General features: G+C 41.7%; 2 protein-coding genes across 5 annotated transcripts; one reads left to right on the top strand and one right to left on the bottom strand.

The window, feature by feature from the left end:
- The first annotated feature begins 84 nt into the window (after positions 1-84).
- srpra (SRP receptor subunit alpha) lies at positions 85-7,337 on the top strand. The gene is made up of 15 exons (XM_050061212.1): positions 85-204; positions 322-459; positions 769-852; positions 974-1,137; positions 1,308-1,468; positions 1,554-1,716; positions 2,089-2,239; positions 2,356-2,483; positions 2,897-3,018; positions 3,121-3,207; positions 3,615-3,787; positions 4,946-5,159; positions 5,303-5,466; positions 5,853-5,951; positions 6,107-7,337. Exons 2-15 carry the CDS (start codon positions 337-339, stop codon positions 6,233-6,235), a joined length of 1,962 nt encoding a protein of 653 aa, XP_049917169.1. The 5' UTR covers positions 85-204; positions 322-336; the 3' UTR covers positions 6,236-7,337.
- Positions 7,155-18,039, bottom strand: fam118b (family with sequence similarity 118 member B). 4 transcript variants are annotated; one of them, XM_050061225.1, is made up of 8 exons: positions 17,512-18,039; positions 16,823-16,912; positions 16,343-16,652; positions 10,905-11,132; positions 10,004-10,132; positions 9,287-9,584; positions 8,629-8,694; positions 7,155-8,326 (listed from the first exon to the last, which is right to left on the bottom strand). In XM_050061225.1, exons 2-8 carry the CDS (start codon positions 16,903-16,905, stop codon positions 8,313-8,315), a joined length of 1,128 nt encoding a protein of 375 aa, XP_049917182.1. In that variant the 5' UTR covers positions 16,906-16,912; positions 17,512-18,039; the 3' UTR covers positions 7,155-8,312. The 4 variants fall into 4 exon arrangements, with proteins under 4 accessions (XP_049917182.1, XP_049917200.1, XP_049917192.1 ...); XM_050061243.1 differs by having other exon boundaries at positions 16,343-16,595; positions 17,512-18,038; XM_050061235.1 differs by having other exon boundaries at positions 17,894-18,035.
- Between the last annotated feature and the right edge of the window lie 1,069 nt (positions 18,040-19,108).

Genomic DNA, 19,108 nt, shown 5'->3' with positions numbered 1-19,108 from the left:
ATTTACATCGGGCCTATATTTTAAGAGCGGAGACAAAAAAAATATCGTTGTGAAATTGCGCATGCGCGAAATTGAGAAATAGAAATTGCCGGAAAACGAGATTGCGTCACTTCCTGGTTCTGCATCTGACGTGTCTAAAACAGTTTTGCTCTGGTGGTGGGATCGCACTCGTGGGGGATTTATCAGCTATTGGACTAATATCTAGTAAGATTTATTTGTTTGAAGAGTAGCTGCTACCTCTGTAGATATTTACAGACTCATTCATTCACCGCAGGACTCCTGTTTTACCTTCTTTTCTCCCTGTATGTGTCTTTAATCCAGAAACGTCGTGGCAAGATGCTAGATTTCTTCACCATCTTCAGCAAAGGGGGGATAGTGTTGTGGTGTTTTCAGGGAGCCGGGGTCACTGAATCCTTCACCGGCCCTGTCAACGCTCTGATCCGCTCCGTAATCCTCCAGGTGGGACATAACGACAAGTCCAAATCCTGTGACAGTTGTCTGTGTTTTTCTAAATCTCAGTATGGCTCGAGCAGCTAATGCTAACGCCAATAGGTAGCAAACGTTAGCCGCTAGTTAACGTTGGTTAACGGTCGTGACGTTTGAGGTGTGAGTAGCCTATAAAACACCTCGAATCTCGAATTGTAAACTGATGTTACAGTGACTTATTTTACAGTTAAGAAGACACGCAAGGCTAACGTTACTTGCTGTGGCAGCAACAACGTGTGTTCAGCTACTGTTTACATGTCAACAATGTTTGTGATGTTTCAGGAGCGAAGTGGGAACAATTCATACACTCATGACAAACTGAGGCTGAAATACAAACTCGACAATGAGTTTGAGTTGATTTTTGTGGTAAGTCTCAGCTCACACTGAATAGATTACAGCTTAACAAATCTGTTACTGTTGTTCACGTTGTTGTTAGTTTTATATGTTGAAAATCACTTAACTCTTTTCCTTGTCTCTCTCTGCCCAGGTGGGTTTTCAAAATATCCTGACGCTGACATATGTGGACAAGTTCATAGATGACGTTCAGCTCCACTTCAGGGATCGTTATAAGAATGAGCTGGAGCAGAGGGGAGCTCTGAAGCTATTAAATAACAACTTTGAGTTTGAGGAAAACTTCAAGATGCTTCTCAGGTAAAGACAGACAGTTTCACCCGTGGAGGGGGTTTTTTGTAAAGAGGAAAGTCATTGTAATATTGTCACAAAGTACATCCAACAGCCTTCTATTCAAGATGCTTCATTAACCAAAATCTTTTTTTGTCCTGCCCCCTGTCCTGTGACGTACATCCAATGTTGACTACAAGAGAGGCGGAGGAGAGCAGCAGAGTTAAAGGCCCCACCAACATGCGGTCCTTTAAGGAGTCTGAGAAATCCCAAAAAACTGTGAAGTCAATGATTGAGACCAAGGGTGGGGAAAAAATCAAGGAGCAGGGTGGCAAGAAAAATAAAAATACCAAAAAGGAGGGTGAGTGCTGTTGTTCTGAAATTGCTCATTGTAAATAGCTAGTGTGTGACATACTTTTAATTTCAATTCTTACTTTTTCCTCCAGCTCCTGCAGCTGAGCCTGTCAAAATGGATCAAGGCAAGGCCTCATCCTCTGGGCAGAAGGTGGTCGAGAACGGTAACCAGGGCTTGACTCCTGAGGAGATCATGCTGAAGAAGAGAGAGGAATTCTTTCGCAAGCGCACAGTGGTACCTGTTGAAAAAGCCACGTAAGGGAAACAACATTCATGAATGTCAAGCAAGATATGTAATTAGTTGAAATAAATGCCGTTCATACAGGTGCATTTTGATTTACATAGTTGACTCAGTAAGAGCGGCATAGAAAGGGCATGCACAGGGTGATTTTTATCAAGTCTCAGCATTGAAGTCATGTTCTGATGTGCTAAAAATAAATGCAGGTTACATTAGAGTCAGAAACATAGTTCTAATAATTATGTGTTTTTTAATATTCATCAAAAATACTAGCAATATGCTTTGAAACGATATCCCCCTTTTTGAGAATAGCTAAAAGGTTTTGTCAGTCTCACAGTGTAAAGCATGTCTGATTGCTTATTTCTGACATCCTGTCATCCCAATCACAGTAAGTCCCCAAAGCCTCAGAAGCCTAAGGAGAAACAGAGGCGTATTTGGGACATGGGTGGTAGCAGCACCAAGGACCTGGACTACAGCAACAATGATGGAGGCAGTTCCCAAAATGGTGACAAACAGAATGAGGAAGCACAAATTGATCTGGTATATACCCCCCCCCCCCCCCCCCCCTCCACTCCCAGTTTAGGAGACATCTGTATTAGTCACATTAATTATGTTAAGATAAATTCCAAGTTCTCCATTTCCCGGACGTGTTTCAGGGGATGCAGCTGAGCTCCATGAAGGGAGACCTGCTGTCTGTGGAGTGTGAGTCCAGTGAGGAAGAGGAGATGGAGGAGGAGGAGGAGGAGGAGGAGAGAGTGGCTGTCAGTGAAACAAGCAAGGCAAGGTAAGAGAGTGTTTTATTGTAGGATTACTGTTTAGGGGATATTGTTGGATTTTTATTCCAATTTCTTCAAAGTCTAGCCAATGTTTCTGCGCAATATTACCTTTCAATACCCTGCTATATCACCTTGTAAAACTATAGTTGTCAATATTGCTTTTCTATTCTTTTTTAGCTCACTTATTTTACTAATTTATTCCACTTTAATTGTTATTCTATTAGGCACCTGTGTTAGCTTCACTACTTGTACACATTACATTAATTACTCCGCTGTTTCCATCCTTACGTTGTAAGTTTTGAGCAATGACTAGTACAAGAATTTACTTCAGGATTAATTAAGTTTTAGCTCAGTTTATCCAGTTTATCTTTAGCTATCAAATTTAAGTTTGCACTGTGAACATATCGTTTGTTGATTTCAGCTCTAAAAAAGCTGGCGGTTTTGGGGGCATGTTTGGGATGCTGAAGGGCCTGGTGGGCTCCAAGAGCCTGACTCGGGATGACATGGAGTCAGTACTGGACAAGATGAAGGACCACCTCATCGGTATGACATCACGTATCTCTTTCTCTTTCTCACCATATTGATTTTCTGCTTTTAAACGTGCACTGTCTGCTATTCATTCTCCATCCTTTTGTGATCCCACAGCAAAGAATGTAGCAGCCGACATCGCCTCCCAGCTCTGTGACTCTGTAGCCAAAAAACTGGAAGGCAAAGTCATGGGCACATTCACCAGTAAGTTAACTTTCTCATGCTCACAATCCTCACCCACTTTCTTAAATTTGTTTTTATTTGGTGCAGAAATGAGTTTGTGTAGAAGTGTAATGTGCATCTTCCCAACACTTACATCCTCCTCAGAGATCACCAGTCTACATCCTGGGAAAATGAATGTGATTACAGTAATGCATTTTCCCCAACACTGTCGGTAGGATTGCCACAGTAAATTAATTAAAATAGATCGCCCCCTCAGTTTCATCTACACAAGATGCGATTTAAAATGTTGCTCAGACCACTACAGATAGTCTGTGTCAGTGAATAGCAGTATGAATGCATGATGCAAGGAGACCCTAACAGAACTTTGTGTGTGTGTGTGTGTGTGTGTGTGTGTGTGTGTGTGTGTGTGTGTGTGTGTGTGTGTGTAGCTGTGGCCTCAACTGTAAAGCAGGCCCTGCAAGACTCACTGGTGCAGATCCTGCAGCCCAAGCGCAGGGTGGATATTCTGAGAGATGTCATGGAGGCGCAGAGCCAGCGGAGGCCTTTTGTCATCACATTTTGTGGTGTCAATGGGGTTGGAAAGTCCACCAACCTGGCCAAGGTGAGATGTCAGTTTTAAATGGGTTTGAAATACCCATTATTTTCCTGAAAGTGACCAGCCTGGGTTACATTTACCCACACAGGCTGCCAGTTCTAGCCGTGTGGGCTTTACTGTGTGGGTTTGGGACAGTTTGTTGTCATTTATAGCTCTATTAGTAGAGCCTGGAATTCACCCTGGGGGTAAAATGCTCTACAGAGGGCACTAGGGGCTTTTTGGAGTAAAGTGTCCTTCAAATTACATTCTCATTCTTCAGGAACTTCATATTTTAAACTTCTGTATTTGACTCTTTAAGCCCATATAGCTAAACTAGTGCACCGATACAGCTTTATTTAGATGGGCTCTTCAGTTTAGCACATGACCTACATTTTGGTAAAGAGGGAGCCAACACTCACCACATCCTACTGAAATGTACCACCTCAGTCTGCTGTGCACCTTGGTTAAGAAGTGCAGCGTTCCATAATTGATCAAACTCGATTACAGATTTTCTGTAGCTGACATATTTGAGTTGGTGTTATGGATGGGTCACTGACAATATGAATAATTGAAATAATATCAGCATTATGCCAGGGTAATAACGTTATGATACTAAAGTATTGATAATCACATCATGTACAGTCAAATGCTTTTACTTTTTCACAGCAGACATTCTGACTTGTCACATGTTTTTATTGATTTTGTTTTTCTTTAAGTCTATACCCATATTATAAATGAATTAATTAACTCTTCTGGCTTAAATGCCAATTTCACGATGGTTACTTTCAAGTGTATTCAGCGTCATCTACAGCACCATGAACAGCCAATATTAAGAAGTTCTTAGCAGCATGCACATACACTCACTCTTAAAAGCTGCTTTTGGAAGTGTTTGGAAAACACTAATTTGAGAGCGTCCACAGAAACATTCTGAGAAAACACTCTTACTTCTAAGGTCAGTCATTAACAGGAAACAGGGCCCTGTTTATTCAAGTGCCCCGTGGCAGTCAGCCAGTGTGATGATACCCAGACCCTAACATTGAAGTAGCTCTAGTTGTAGCATACATTGCTTCAGAATGTTACTTTTTAAATGCTCGTGTTCAGTTGTTACACTTCTCCCAGGCAACATGTACAGATTGTGTCCTTTGCATATTCATGTGAACGAAATGTCTCTCTCTCTTGCTTTAGATCTCTTTTTGGCTGATAGAGAACGGTTTCACTGTGCTGATCGCAGCCTGTGACACGTTCCGTGCTGGAGCAGTGGAGCAGCTCCGCACTCATCAGCGCCGCCTGAACTCTCTGCATCCTCCAGAGCAGCACGGGGGGCGTCCGGTAGTCCAGCTCTATGAGAAGGGCTACGGAAAGGACGCTGCTGGAATCGCCATGGAGGCCATTGCCTATGGTAAAATACATTCTTTCTTTTTGTGTAATTATTAACTGTTAAGCTATGGTTCTTTGTTTATTCCACCTGCCTTTTCCATTAATGATTAAAATCGCCCATATGGTGAATTCACATGTGCCCCTTCTGTGTTTCATCCCCTCCAGCCCGCAACCAGGCCTTTGACGTGGTGCTGGTGGACACTGCTGGGCGTATGCAGGACAACGCCCCCCTAATGACAGCCCTGGCCAAACTTATTGCGGTCAACATGCCCGACCTGGTACTGTTTGTTGGAGAGGCTCTGGTTGGCAATGAGGCAGTTGACCAGCTGGTGAGACCACTGACAAATTCACACTTTTTTTTTTGCTCAGACACATCGTGTACTCAGAGGAAATGTAGGTGATGACTGAAGAGAAAGTCGTTATCTTTGTAACTAGAATGAAAATGCATGTTTTACAGGAGCACTTCAAATCCTTTAATTTACGTTATACTTGCGTGGTCAGCTGCGAGAACTGACGCAGTACTGACTGAGTAGGAAAATGCTGTAGGACAAACTGAATTTGTTGTTCTTAAACTCTCCAGCAGGGGTCAGTGTTTCTTCAGTGATCTTTTGTCATGCTTGTGGACAGATGTGAGATGGGAAGATGGTGCCATACGTAATAACCCTGTAGTCAATTTTCCAATACATGACTCAGCTTTCTTTCTATGTGTGCTCAGGTAAAGTTCAATCAGGCTCTGGCAGACCACTCCATGTCTGACAAGCCTCGCCTCATTGATGGAATCGTTCTCACTAAGTTTGACACCATCGACGACAAGGTATTTAATTCTTTTTCCTCTACATTCCTATCTGATTAATCACATCATGTGGCCTCTAATATAGTTAATCGTTGTCTGTGGCTGTTTTATGATTTATGAATAATTCACAGATGGGAAGTTGGTAGCACTCATGCGTCATCCTTCCTCCTTCACAGGTTGGTGCTGCCATCTCGATGACCTACATTACAGGCCAGCCCATTGTGTTTGTGGGCACAGGGCAGACCTACAACGACCTGCGCAGCCTCAACGCCCGCGCCGTGGTCAGCGCCCTGATGAAGGCCTAAGCGGCTGCATGTTCTGCTGTTTATTCATCGTCGCAACAAAGCCAACAATGCGTTTTTGCCACGCTGCCGTGAGATGTCCCAGCCCCACTAACCTGCGTTTCACATCCTCCTGTCGTTGCCCGCTCTACTTTGCATCAAACAAAGAACTGCTGTCATGCACAGGACTTTATCCTTCCAGTAAAGGACAAGTGCGCACTTTGAAAGACAGAACATTTTGCAGCAAAGCCAGAGGGGCCTCCCTTTGAATCATGTCTAAACTTTTGGGCCTACATTGAAACGTACCTCAGACCAGCCAGAGTTTTGAAACAAAAAGTCCCATCCCAATGACATTTTAGCTGACTAAATGGACCTAGGCTGTAAATGTCATCAGCTTACTGGTTTACACAGTAAAGACTTAAAAAAAAAAAACCTCCCTACCTGGCATTTTGTCAGTCAGTTTTCCCCTCTTCATGTAAATGAGGTCAGGTCGTGAAGGCTTGCTGGATGTGACATTTCAGCAGCTGCCTGTGCCTGAGGAAAGCTTAGTGACCATAGTGCCTATCTGTCTCCTGTCTTCTTAGTTAACCCTTTCACTACACAGGTGGTTACCAGTCAAGAGTGCCATGGCAGTTCAGGTCAGGAGTCTGAATCTGTTTACAACATACAGTCAAAAACTGGGCATAATTATTAGCACTTACGAAGTTGGTAAACTCCCCTGTCAAAAATGGTACACCATTTCTGGAGTGATTGCTGTGAATATCCCAGAGCTCTTTGCCAACCCGACACACAGTTAACACATTTGTTATAAAATGGAGACTTTGATTCCTCAGTTTATCTTCAAAGAAAAGTGGAAAGATATTTTGTAAATTAATGTTTTAGTTCCTACAGGCTTTCCTTATATTTTCAGGTCGGTTAAGCTCTATGGGCCTTTTTATTTGTTCCCCCCCCCCCTCTGATACACTCCTCATTTGGAAGAGGAAATATGTCTTAAATATATCTAGCCCCCTTTAATTTGTGGTAGTGCAATATGAGAGAATCAAAAGTTATAAAGATGATTTGAGCTAATTTATGAGAATGTAAACATTTCTAAATAAAGCTGCTATATGCTATGACAGCCTGTAAAGTGGAACTCGCTCTGTCATATGTTGCAGGGGCACATGCTCTCTAGTTCCATTACAGATCGCTCCGGTATGATCGTCATAAGACATGTAAACACGACAGGACAAATGGGATACCAAAAGCTTTATTTTGAAAATAGTACTTATAAATACTATGTCAGAAAACACATGCAGGTATTAAAAATACAAAAAAGGTTTACAAAGAACATTTTCAGCAAAGGAGTGGCAAAGTGATTGCTACTGGCTGGGAGCCTCTCTGCTATGAAAACATAATCTTCTGAACATTAGAGGACAGAATCATAACAATGTATTTGCAAACCAAGTAACCATCCATCACTGAGAGAAATATTTCCACCCATTCCCCCGTCCAGTAGTGTGCAAATCAAGTTTTACTGGTTTCAGGGTCGAGCATGACAGATACAGTCCTTACATATCAACACAAGATTGCTTTGAGTTAAGAGGATGTGGTGTGCGTTACAGCCTGCACCTAAGACTTTTCTTACAGGGCAGGTAGGTCAAGGTGATGCAGTCTGTTTGATTGCATCGTTGTAATCCAAATCTAAACAATGAATCAATGTAGCACAATCAACTTCTGTCAGTGGACTCATGTCTGTAATTTTTGTAAAGTTGAAATGAGAACAAACCATTCCATCACCTGTATATTTAAAACTTCCTTTTAATGCAGCTTCCCAAATGTTGAGCATCATTTAAATACAGTGCAGTGGAACTGTGAGGTTGGGTATCAGCGTTGACGGTTACTTTAAACTTCTCATTTCCCTTTTAAAAAAAGAATTAATGAAGGAAAATCACAGAAACCTGTGAAATACTGACAACGGCTTTAAGGTCTCCCATGGCCCATAGTTTTCCTGGATTCCTAAATCCACTGATTGAAATCAGACTCGAGTACTACTCAGAGTAGACTGATCTCTCGACGGAGCTGTGGAGGAAAATGACTGATACTGATCCCGACTGTGTGCCTGTCAAGAATGATGGTCTGGGGCAGAAAGAGAAGGAAGGGACTTGAGTGAACAGCTGAGAAACAAAGAGCATCAACTGAAATGTTGCCGCTGACTGCCATGCAAGTAATACTGCAAAGTCAGTTGTATCTTATCTTTGTGTAAAGGAATACCAGCAGGTCTTTTTGATACTGAAAATCAAGAAGAGACTTGAATTTTCTATCTACCAGCATGCAGTACAAAAACAAGAAGCTTAGACAGTGCTTCATTGTATTATTCTGGAAAATGTCTCTGTCAAGTGGCCCCTGCCTGAAGTCAAAGAGAAGTATTCAGTCCTAACCTTGAAGGAGGCTTTTCTGTGTGTTAAAGCCGTTCTGCTGTTCTTCCCCATTCTGAGAAGGAGATCCTGGAGATAAAGACAAAAATTTTACAAAATGAGGGCAACTCACATCCTGAACTCCTCTCAGAAAGAAAAGCAACAAGGTTAAACAGATATGTTGAACTGAAATGTAATAAATCCCACATTTTCTGATCGCTCAAAGGAAACTTTTGGTGTGAAACCAGGACGACTGACCACAATTTACGCCCTCAATCAAATCAGCAGGGCAAATTTTAATGCTTCAACTCAAAAATCAGCTGGTCAAGATGGAAGCAGCAGAAACAGATATCCTGCCTTTTAATTCCTTGTATACATCGAGCTCCAAAAACACTGGCTCACATATTTTCCAAAATACAACCCAACATAAGCATCTCAGCCTCTAAGATACTCACACCTCTAGTTTGAAATGCAGGCTTTATGTTGAAAATTCTCAAGCTCCAGCTGAGATAACACTGATGCCTTCATCAGCACAGTACTCCCCAAGCCAAGTTCATATGTCAAACTGATGGGGTGCCCCTTTAACACCTTCCTACAAATGTAATCGCAAGCAGCTCAGGAACACCCCTCCTCCTACAAACTGGCAGACAAATTAATTCTGATTGACTTTAATCCTCCTTACCCCAGCCGTTGGTAGACACGTCGCGGTTGCAGATCTCGTTGGCCAGCCTCTCAAAGTACTCAGGCAGGTCAGCGTACTCATCTCCATAGGAGATGACCTTGATGCCCTTGTCTAGCATGTTGTCGCGCAGCTTCTTGAACTCCCCCACGTCCTCTCGCCGCACGAGCATGAAGTGTTCCAGGTCGGACTTGTGTTTGACTGCCTCCAGGAACAGAGCCTGGAAGGTCGTGTCGTCTACTGTGCGCCCGCAGCCGAGAAACACGAAAGATTTGGTCTCGTAGAGCTTCTGGATCTCACGCTGTTGAAACCAGTGGGAAGATATGTCATTACACTTGCATAAAAGCGTAGGTAGGGGGAGTGTAGGGGGTACATTTACACTTAAAGGTATCCTTTACAGGATTATTTTGCAGTGGTTAGGACGCTCCTGGGCACAGTGGGCAGGTGAGTTCAGGACTTTACATAAACAAAGAATTCAGGTGCCAGACCGTAAGCATTATGAATCCAAGAGGAAGTTATGAAAATGGTGGACACAGCGCCACATAAATGCAAATATGGCGAACGAGAGTGAATCTGAGGTTGACTCCGAGGCTCACATTCATTTGTGATGGTGTTAACAAACAGTACCCGACAGTTCCTGCACAGTTTACTTTTAAGCCGTTTAGTAAAGAATCGTGCAGACTACAGTCCTTTTGATCAGAACCATAACCAGATGCTCACCATAACTTCAGTGTTCCTCAGTACATTCTGGTAGCCTGCAGGGTGCAGCACGATACCGCTGGGGTTGGTGTAAACGCCGTGGATATGCAGAACACTTAACCTCCGTTTCTCCTGAGCCCACTCTAACACCTAGACACACACACATTAGCACACACTTTACAGTCCATTGCACTCAATCCTGTTCTGGCTGGGCTGGGAGTAAAATCACTGAACAGCAGTTAGAGGATATTAGCCCTGATGGAGATGAGGCATAAATACCAGGACTGAGAGGCAAGGCGACGGGTCGCTCAGAAAACTCTGACCAATTTCTTGCAAATCTGTGTTCCATTTAACAAATAGCCAAACTAAGTTTAAATGAACTGGGACATAAGTTACACAATTGAACAACTGCGTTTTTTGCAGGGAAATTAGAGGAGAAAAAAACCCCTTTTGTTTACTGGGAAAACACACGCTTCTTCTTCAGCCGAGTCTTAAACCAAAAGCAAATATTGTTCAATCTATAAAATTCGACCGCAGATGAGTAATGACCAGAACTTTAACCTTACTCCACCTGTCATAGACAAAGGGGTCTTTCAGGTCAAAGCTTTATCTATTTTTCTAAAACAGTGGCCAATGAGGAACTACACTGAAAGGTAATGTTGTAAATCTAACTGTGAAACTGCAGTGATTGAGTTGCATAGAGAAGAAAATAAAAAGAGTGCTAGCGGCCATGCTTCAGTGTGTTTGGAGGTGAAATAATCTACAAAATGTGACTTGAATTTTCAAATCTGTCAGACTTGTAAAACTCCTACAATCTGAGCCTGGCCCAACATAACACATTTCTTTAGTGACCTTTGCACTCCTCTAAAAAAGCTGACTGGCAGGAAATGTCAATCCGTGCCGTAACATACTCCAAACATACCTTCTTCTCATCTGTCAGGTCCAAGGACTCCAGCTTGGTGCCCTGGTGAGCTGCATAGATCTCAAGTAGGTTGTCAAAGTTAGTAGTGAGCACCAGCGCGCCGCTCTCCATCAGCTGCAGCACTGAGCGCAGTAAATGTTTCCCTGCGTGCTCCATCTTGCACTCCAAATCGTCAAACACCTCGTATAGACAGTCCTTAAAGAATGTGGATCGCACATTGCCAGTTCTCTGTAAAGAAAAAGACAGTGAATGCTAGACAAACTGTACAAGTAAGAAATTGTCCAGGTGGCAGACCTTTCATGCAACTATTTTGTAGGTTTTTAAGTTAAAACATCAAGAATCTTTTAATAACAAAGTACATTGAACTAGGACAAGATTTGGTGGTATTACTAAAGAAAAATAACTGACTTTCTGACATGCAACATACAACAAGATGTCCTACACTGCACAAAAACACAAGGCCATATGGACTGTGTCAACCTACTTTTACTTGATCAATAGTCAGCTGAGCACCTTTAAACAACACTGAATGCAGAGTGATAACAGCTGGAAAGGGAAGTACAGCAAACAATAAGCAGCACTGTGATCTAGTGCACGAAGAGGAAGTTAGGCTGGTACAATGAAAATTAAATTAACAATGAACATTGTAGCACAGATCCCGAGGCTGAGAAGTATCATGTCTAAGTTCTATTCATTGTTGCTGCAATGTGAGACAGATTTGCTACCTCACTCCATGCGTTCTCATGACAGAAAACATGTGCTGACTGTCCCTAAATATGCTTTGATTTGTTTTAACACAAGAATGACCAAACTGTAGTAAAACAAAAGCAGCACTCGACCATGTATTTATACTTGGGAGAGTGCCTAAGTAAAAATTTACAGTGTTTCCACCCTATAACTGCTGTGTGTACCCACTGAAAACTGACTCATAAAATAACCTCTGGCAGGAAACAAAAGAGAACACAGCCCTATTGTGAGGTATAAATCTGTACGTTCCTCATTTAATAAAACTTTACCGTACTCTGAGTATACTGTCTTTCTAGCGTGAGTGGCCCCTGTGGGAATTTAACCCCTGCCTCTGTCAGTGTTTGACATCCCCACATTCACTGGAAATGGCATGTTACACTTGTTTGAACACGAGCAGAATCGCTGCATTAGTTTAAGGGAAGTATTTCTTGTCAAGATTATTTAAATACCAGTCGTCCATTGTTAACTCGCCACAACTCTGATATCAAGGACGCTTTCACAAACCCACAACAAGCAGCCTTTTAATGGGATTGAACTCTTAAGTACACAGTTTTACTTATCAGACCATGTGACCTGACCATGTGTGTCTTAAAATAAATGTGTGCAGTTGAGCAACAGTTGTATGTTAATGTTTCTTTGTCTGAGCTTAGGAACAAGGTGGAACCACAGAATAATTGCGACCACTAACACAACAGAAGAGGACAAAATAAAGTAACACTGCAGGGTAATTTCTCAGAAGAGACAGAATAGTAGGTATATATCTGTTTTTGGTTTTGTTTACAACCTAATATTGGAGTATGCACAGTTATTTTGCCTAGTCAGCGCTCCTACTCCTACACACGAGGTGCAAAGGCCCCAGCATAGTTACTATACTAAATTGGGAGCTTAGACCCAAACTTAAGCACTAACTAACTCATAAATAGTCATGTACGCCACCAGGCCTTTCTGATTTCGTTTAAACGTGCTTTTAAGAAGACTTCTCCTTGGCGCTGCCCTCCACAAGAATCCAAACTGCCATCCCATGTGTCCCAACTTACCCTCAAGTGAAACCTAAGTAGTGTGTCAAGTGTCTGCCAGTTTTCAAAATATCTTCTCATGAGCAACTTTGTTCTGAATCAAACTCTCCATCACCCTCTCTGATCCTGTCCACTGCCCTTCAAGCAGCATCTCACACACTACCCGAGTAGTCTGCTAAGAGATTACAGGGCTGTGACTACACAGTCTAAATCACAGCCTTACCTGAAGGAGTCTGTTGTAAAAAAAAAAAAAATAAATAAAAGAGAGTGAGAGGCATCAAGAGTTGGGCAGCTAAGAATAGCAAAGAGTAGCGCAGAGATGCAGTGACCAAGGTGATCCCAGAACAGGGAAATGCTCCGCTGACTTCCACAGATTACAGCTCTAATGGGCTAAACAGCGGGAGTCCTTTCCACAGGAAGAAGCTCATTATCCGCATCTAGTGTCTACAGCACCCATCCTGATCACTGTGTCCTTGGACTGTCTCAGGACTTATGTAATGACCAAATAAAGTGCAAGTAAACAACTCTGGTTTCTAAATATTCGTCCTAAACTAACAGATTAAGCTGTGGACCTGACTGTGGACATGCAGTTAGTAAAATATAGAAATATGTGTGCAGCAGCAGTGACAGAGACTGACTTTTCATGGGTCTCTTGCCACTGGAAAATTCCCAAATTAACCAGAACATTTGATCTTTCTCCACTGACAGCTATGGTTAATTTCAAAATGATAGCTGACATGGAAAAATAGACCACAACAGCTTCCTTTTGCAGCAAGGGCTTTGCTCTATCATCTGAAATCTCAGATAACCACCATCACAAATCAACAGATAATCAAATGTTTCTTCCACTGACCCCGTGGAAAATATTGTTTACGTTTCTTTCATGACATTAGCAGATAAACTTGTCAGCAAAGTTGTTATTAGCCTTGTTTTTGTCAAGGTCAAAGGTGTGTGAGGATTTACAACAAAAACATTCTCTTTCAGTTTTAATTTAAGATTACCCTAATTACCTGAAACTGTGCGCCTGCACACCACCATAATCCATCTGATACACAATGCCATGAAAAGTGGGTTAAACTCTCGCAGCTGTAACTGGAATTAACTGGACTTAAGGCAGGTCTCTCACTCCCTCATATGCTTCGGTTTCTAACGGTTTATTGACAGTAGGACATATTGTCTAGTATCATACGCCCCTGGGAAAGACTGTTTCAAACGCTTGAAGAAATCTGTTTTCTTGGGTCAGAGGCCTTCAACTCAGGTCCAGTGCTAACATGTGAAAACTGTAGATGGGTTTTGTGAATGAAATCACTACACTGACATGTCCTCTATGATAACTTACTGTATGCTTTCTGTTTGGGTGGTTCTTTAACTCGGTCTGAATGAAAAAATTTGGGCTCGGGGGCTGCTGGTTCACATTATTCGCGCTTGTTTTTTTCATCAGCATGCTAGAGCCTTCTGTGCCCATAGCCAACAGCAGTGGGCTGGTGTCTGCACGACTGTGGATTGGAATAAACACGATAGATAAAGCCATAAAAGCGCTGTTTGTTCCCTTTGTGACAACAGGCTGAGGGCTGAAACAAAGCGTGTTTTATCAATGTCAAAGGTGCGATGAGACATGACTAACACAGGAGGCAAACTGTATTAAGGCTCCCATCTGCCAGCCCTGCTCCAGACCAGACCGGTCCAATAGGTAGAGACTGGAGTTATATGGAAATACAAAAATGTTTTACATACATTTCAGTTTTCGCAATTCATCTGTAACAATCCAATTGATTTGGAGCTGCAAGGTCCTGTAAAAAAGAACTCACAGTTTATGATTTGATTTATTAGGAGACTATAAAAAATGCCATGACTGTAACCTTCCTGAGCCTGTGAAAGCTCTGTCAGGGATGGTGATGCCTTGTGTGAGGATCTTGTTGTATTCTTATGGTCATATTTATAGCACAGATTTTCTGGTAGTTTCAGTGGGCTACTTTGGTGTATTAAACTGTAATGTTTCCCCTTGGTGCCACAACTGTGACAAAACATTGTGTTTTTTGCTGTCATAACTGTCTTAAAATCGAAAAAGTTCCACACTACAGAATGTGACCCATTTTAAGTGTAATAGCACATTAATTTGATCAGACCTGGTGTTAAGAAAATGCATTTTCTATTCCTTGCCGAGCAAGATTTCCTAAATTTTTATTTAATTTCCCCAAAGTTAGTCTCTCTTACACAAGTTAGGATTATTTTTGTTTCTGTCCTCTCTGCTGTCACATGGTGTAATGATTCTTGTTTGATGTTAATGCAACTTCAGGGAAAAATTAAGACAGTTTGGTGTGGTTTGATGGAAATAATTTTTAAAACAAATATGTGTAAATTCTAAGAATGTGAATGCGCAGTCATATTTGAAATTACAATTTAATATGATCAATCATGCAGTCTTACAGGATGTCCACACCACAAGGTGGGTGGCTCAGTTTCTTGTATTAAACCGGAGGTCTTGTATATGATGTCAGGCTTGTTTTTATATAAATTTTATTTCTCTTCGGAAAAACAAACAATTATCATCTGAATTTGGAAGAATGTGAGAGAAACAAAGTGAACACCTGACTGAATAACAAGAACATTTAAAGGCTTTGCACTGCTTCACTAAACAGTTTGGGGAAGTTATTTCCAATGCAAACTATTGTGTATGTCTGTTTGGTGATGAAATGGAAATTTCAGTGGCCTGACTACCCAAACTACCATCGTAGCTTTGTGCATTTCGTACCCAGCGAAACATTAACCTGTAAGATTTTTCAGTTTAAAGTAGAGTTTGGCAATTGATCGAATGTTACGCTCGATTTGAGTTTGGCTTCCAATTATTACGAAAACAAGATAATCAAGATAAATCGATTACTGCGCTGCATTCTGTTTTGATGAACGATGCTCTCCTTTTGTCTTTTGTTATAAATCCAGCGCACTCCTTTCCTTTACAGTGGTATGCTTTTGCTCCGCCCTAAAAGCCCAGGCTGTGGCATGTTTAGTTCACCTCAAGCCAAGATGACAGAAGAAGAGCCTTTGGTGAATGAGTAATCCTGTTGTGATCTCAATATTGACCAAAATAATAGTGATTGTGATTTTTGCCACAATCAGGCAGCCCTAGTTTAAAGATAATGTTTTAAAAATCATGTTTATAGAAAGGGACAAAGATGTGTTTTTCACATGGAAAACTAGTTCAATGCAAGTTTGTATGCTGTATATGAGCTGTAAATATGCTGTATGCCTTGATTAAGGACAGCAAGAAAGGGTTTAAAAAATAAACACAACTGTGGTTCAGCTCGCGTGTCTTCATTAGTGTGTGTGTTTTTTTTCAGGAAGCCTTGAAGAAAGCAGATGTGGTTTTCTACACACCAGTGCGTGAGAAACCAAAAACAAGCCTGCTCTTCACATGTGCGATTGATTCCACATCCAGTGTTTGCATTGATCACAATTTCTAAGAACAAGTCCAACAAACAAGCCTTGTGTCATTAGCTATGGGTCTTTTAATGAGATAGGGCTAAGGTATCTTATCTCAATCCATAGAAGTTGAAACAAAATGTCCCTGGCTGAGGAAAGGACAGTGAGCTGGCAGTCTGTCTGCCATGTGTTTGTCCTTGTGCGACAGGGTGGTGCAGAAAGGCAAGGAAAGGAAAAAGGCTCAGGCAGACTTACCGGGGAAAGTTTCTGAATGAGGTCATGGGCCACATGCACCAAATTCTTATCTTCCTGCATGTGCTTCTGGAAACGCCGACTCTCCTCCTCCTCCAGCAGATCAAAGTCATTGGCTGCATCAAGCAATGCCTGGATGAGGCCCTTCCAGGAGCGGAGCGCAGGGACCTGAGGGGCCACTGCAGAGCTCACCCCCGTGCCAATCACCAGGACAAGCTCGGGGGCTCGCTTGGTCTTCAGGCTGGGCAGCAGTTTCCTTTGGGGCAGGCAGAGATTGAGTGATGATGGTTCCAAACGTGGTGCTTCCCAAATCCTTCCACACAGCATTAAACACACCGTTTTCAAGCAGAATAACATGCAGTGTGAAACTAAAACCTACCTTAGGACTGGAAAAAAAAATAGGATCTCAAGAAAATTTAAACCAGCCCTGTAGACAAAACTGACGCATGAGTCAGGGGCAGATTACGCAGCACCTTTGCTTACCTGGGCTTTTTCGCATTGGAGTCTGCATCCTGAGAATCAGCTGCAGGTCGCTTCTCAGTTTTCACTGCAACAACGGAGGCCATTCAGGTCCTGTGGCAGAAACAGGATCAACCACATGCTAACTATGATGACTACTTAAGCTGACAATGAGAAACACAATACAACAACTCTGGATACAAAAGGATGTCACATGCACATGGTGTCTGACTGTCATTTGATAGGCTTTCATCTTTGCAACCTTACATGTCATATAAGAAATTATAATGTGGGTAAAAGTGCCCCGGAGAATAAAAACAGTGGTTTTACTTGTCCTACTTGTCTTTATCATTCTGCAAAGAGGAAATAAGTGATGTGTTTCCACCCGGCAACACACCTTCCCTGATAACATATGCTCTTAACCACTCCATAAATACAACCTATTGTTCCTGGAATCTGAAGCAGACAAGGTGACGTTAGCAAGTTTGTGTTAATGAGTGTTTCCTCATTTATGTTTTCTAAAGCCAGTGTAAGTTATCGCCAATACAACAACAAGCATATGCAAATGAAAGTTATTATTTAACCCAGTGCACGTTTCACACCAACATTGATTTCTGAGGAGATAACTTAATTGCCAGTTAACTTACAGTCCACACAATAGATACACGGTTACACCGGAAGCTAACGTTAACATAAACGTACAGTTTACTTACCTTGATATAGGTGACGTTGAGTTAATGTCCAGTGTTTATTTCCGTTCAACAGAAATCCTTTTGATTCAGCTAAAGTCGGCTGAAAGCCACGTTAAATACTTTGGATATCGACTTGAGTTCAGAGCTTTCAGCTCTCGATGGTGTTAATGCTAAATTAACCTGATATGTCAGCGTCGGTGCGGTAAACAGCTACTGAATCACAAGAGTAACCGACAAAGAATCCCCAACTAACTTCTAACAACTAGCGCTAAGCTAACTTAAGTTTGTTTTCAGCTTTAAGCTAAGTTAGCTTTCTCCGAGGTTGTCAGGAGCCCGAAGCTGCCTCTGTTTTACTTTTCATTCTGAAGATAGAGTAATTAAAGCAGCATACATATGTTGTTACCTGTCTCTTTAGTTAAAAATGATGTCAGGTAATTTCCCCAAAGTACCGTCATACAACAGAAATGCTCTCGGCGTTGCTGGTTGCTACTCTTGACTGTGACAGTCTGTGTTTAAGTTTTGCGGAGCTGCCGAAGTCACCGCCTGCGGTGATGTGCACCCGGTCTTATGATGCCTTCAGGTGCTGTACGTATAACTGTGATTGGCTTTGTTGTCCCGGGAAGGAAACTTGTATCAGTGCACGGCGAAACACATACTAAAGCAGACTCGTCCATTAGTAAAACTAAAAAATCTTTAGATGTCAAAATTAAAGTCCCACAATAATAACGTAGACGCCCTGGCATTCCCATGGTAAACGTGACATGGAATATACATAATGTATTATTCTGTGTAATTTACATCCAAATATTCATGCACACACTATCGTTTTAGCCTTCCACCACTTCACAATATATAACCTACTAATACCACTCATTTTGTACTACAAAACAACACTTATTTAAAATTTAATAGCAAAGTACCTATATTTATAAAGAGCACCTGAATGCAGCAAAATCGGTACTCTTTCTGACTGTGTGACGTCAAAATGAGCATGAAGCCAGACAACGACCTACATTACCAGTCCCAGGGTGCTTTAATGTCATATTCTCAACTTTTGGACAAGTTGGGTGTTCATATACCACCAAGGGAATATGCTTTAGTTTTTTATGCAACCCCTCCTGGCTCCTACAACAACTCTGCTGTATTTAAATTGACTTTTCTACCTCTGGATCTTGTTCATTATTTTGGTCAGACTTGTTTCTCATCTAGAAAGACAAATAGTAACTGGGCTGTGTGTGCTTTGTTTCAAAAAGTAAAAGTTTCTCACCTCAGACCTGGACTGGAAGAAAATCTGGTGCCTACCTTCTAAATATCTTGTTACAAATAAGGTGAAGGAAGTGACCTTTAAGGTGACTCATTTTTTATCACACCAAGATATTTCCTCAAAGATATAAATGACATTGTTGTGCACTGCTCATTTGTCAACTGACTCTAGAAGATTTACGCCATCCATTTTGGCCTTGTCCCCACTCCTGTGTTTTTGGCAAGATGTCTGTTCTTTTATTTTCCAGTATATTGATTTTGAATTTCCCCTTTCTAATGAGAATGTATTGTTTGGCGTTTTTACTTACCCTTCTACCAAAGCAAATCAATACAACATCATAAATCTGATTGTATT

Source organism: Epinephelus moara, chromosome 2, assembly GCF_006386435.1.
Source record: "Epinephelus moara isolate mb chromosome 2, YSFRI_EMoa_1.0, whole genome shotgun sequence".
Classification (NCBI taxonomy): Eukaryota; Metazoa; Chordata; class Actinopteri; order Perciformes; family Serranidae; genus Epinephelus; species Epinephelus moara.
Note: the sequence above shows the minus strand (reverse complement) of the source record. Positions and strands in the feature narration are given on the sequence as shown.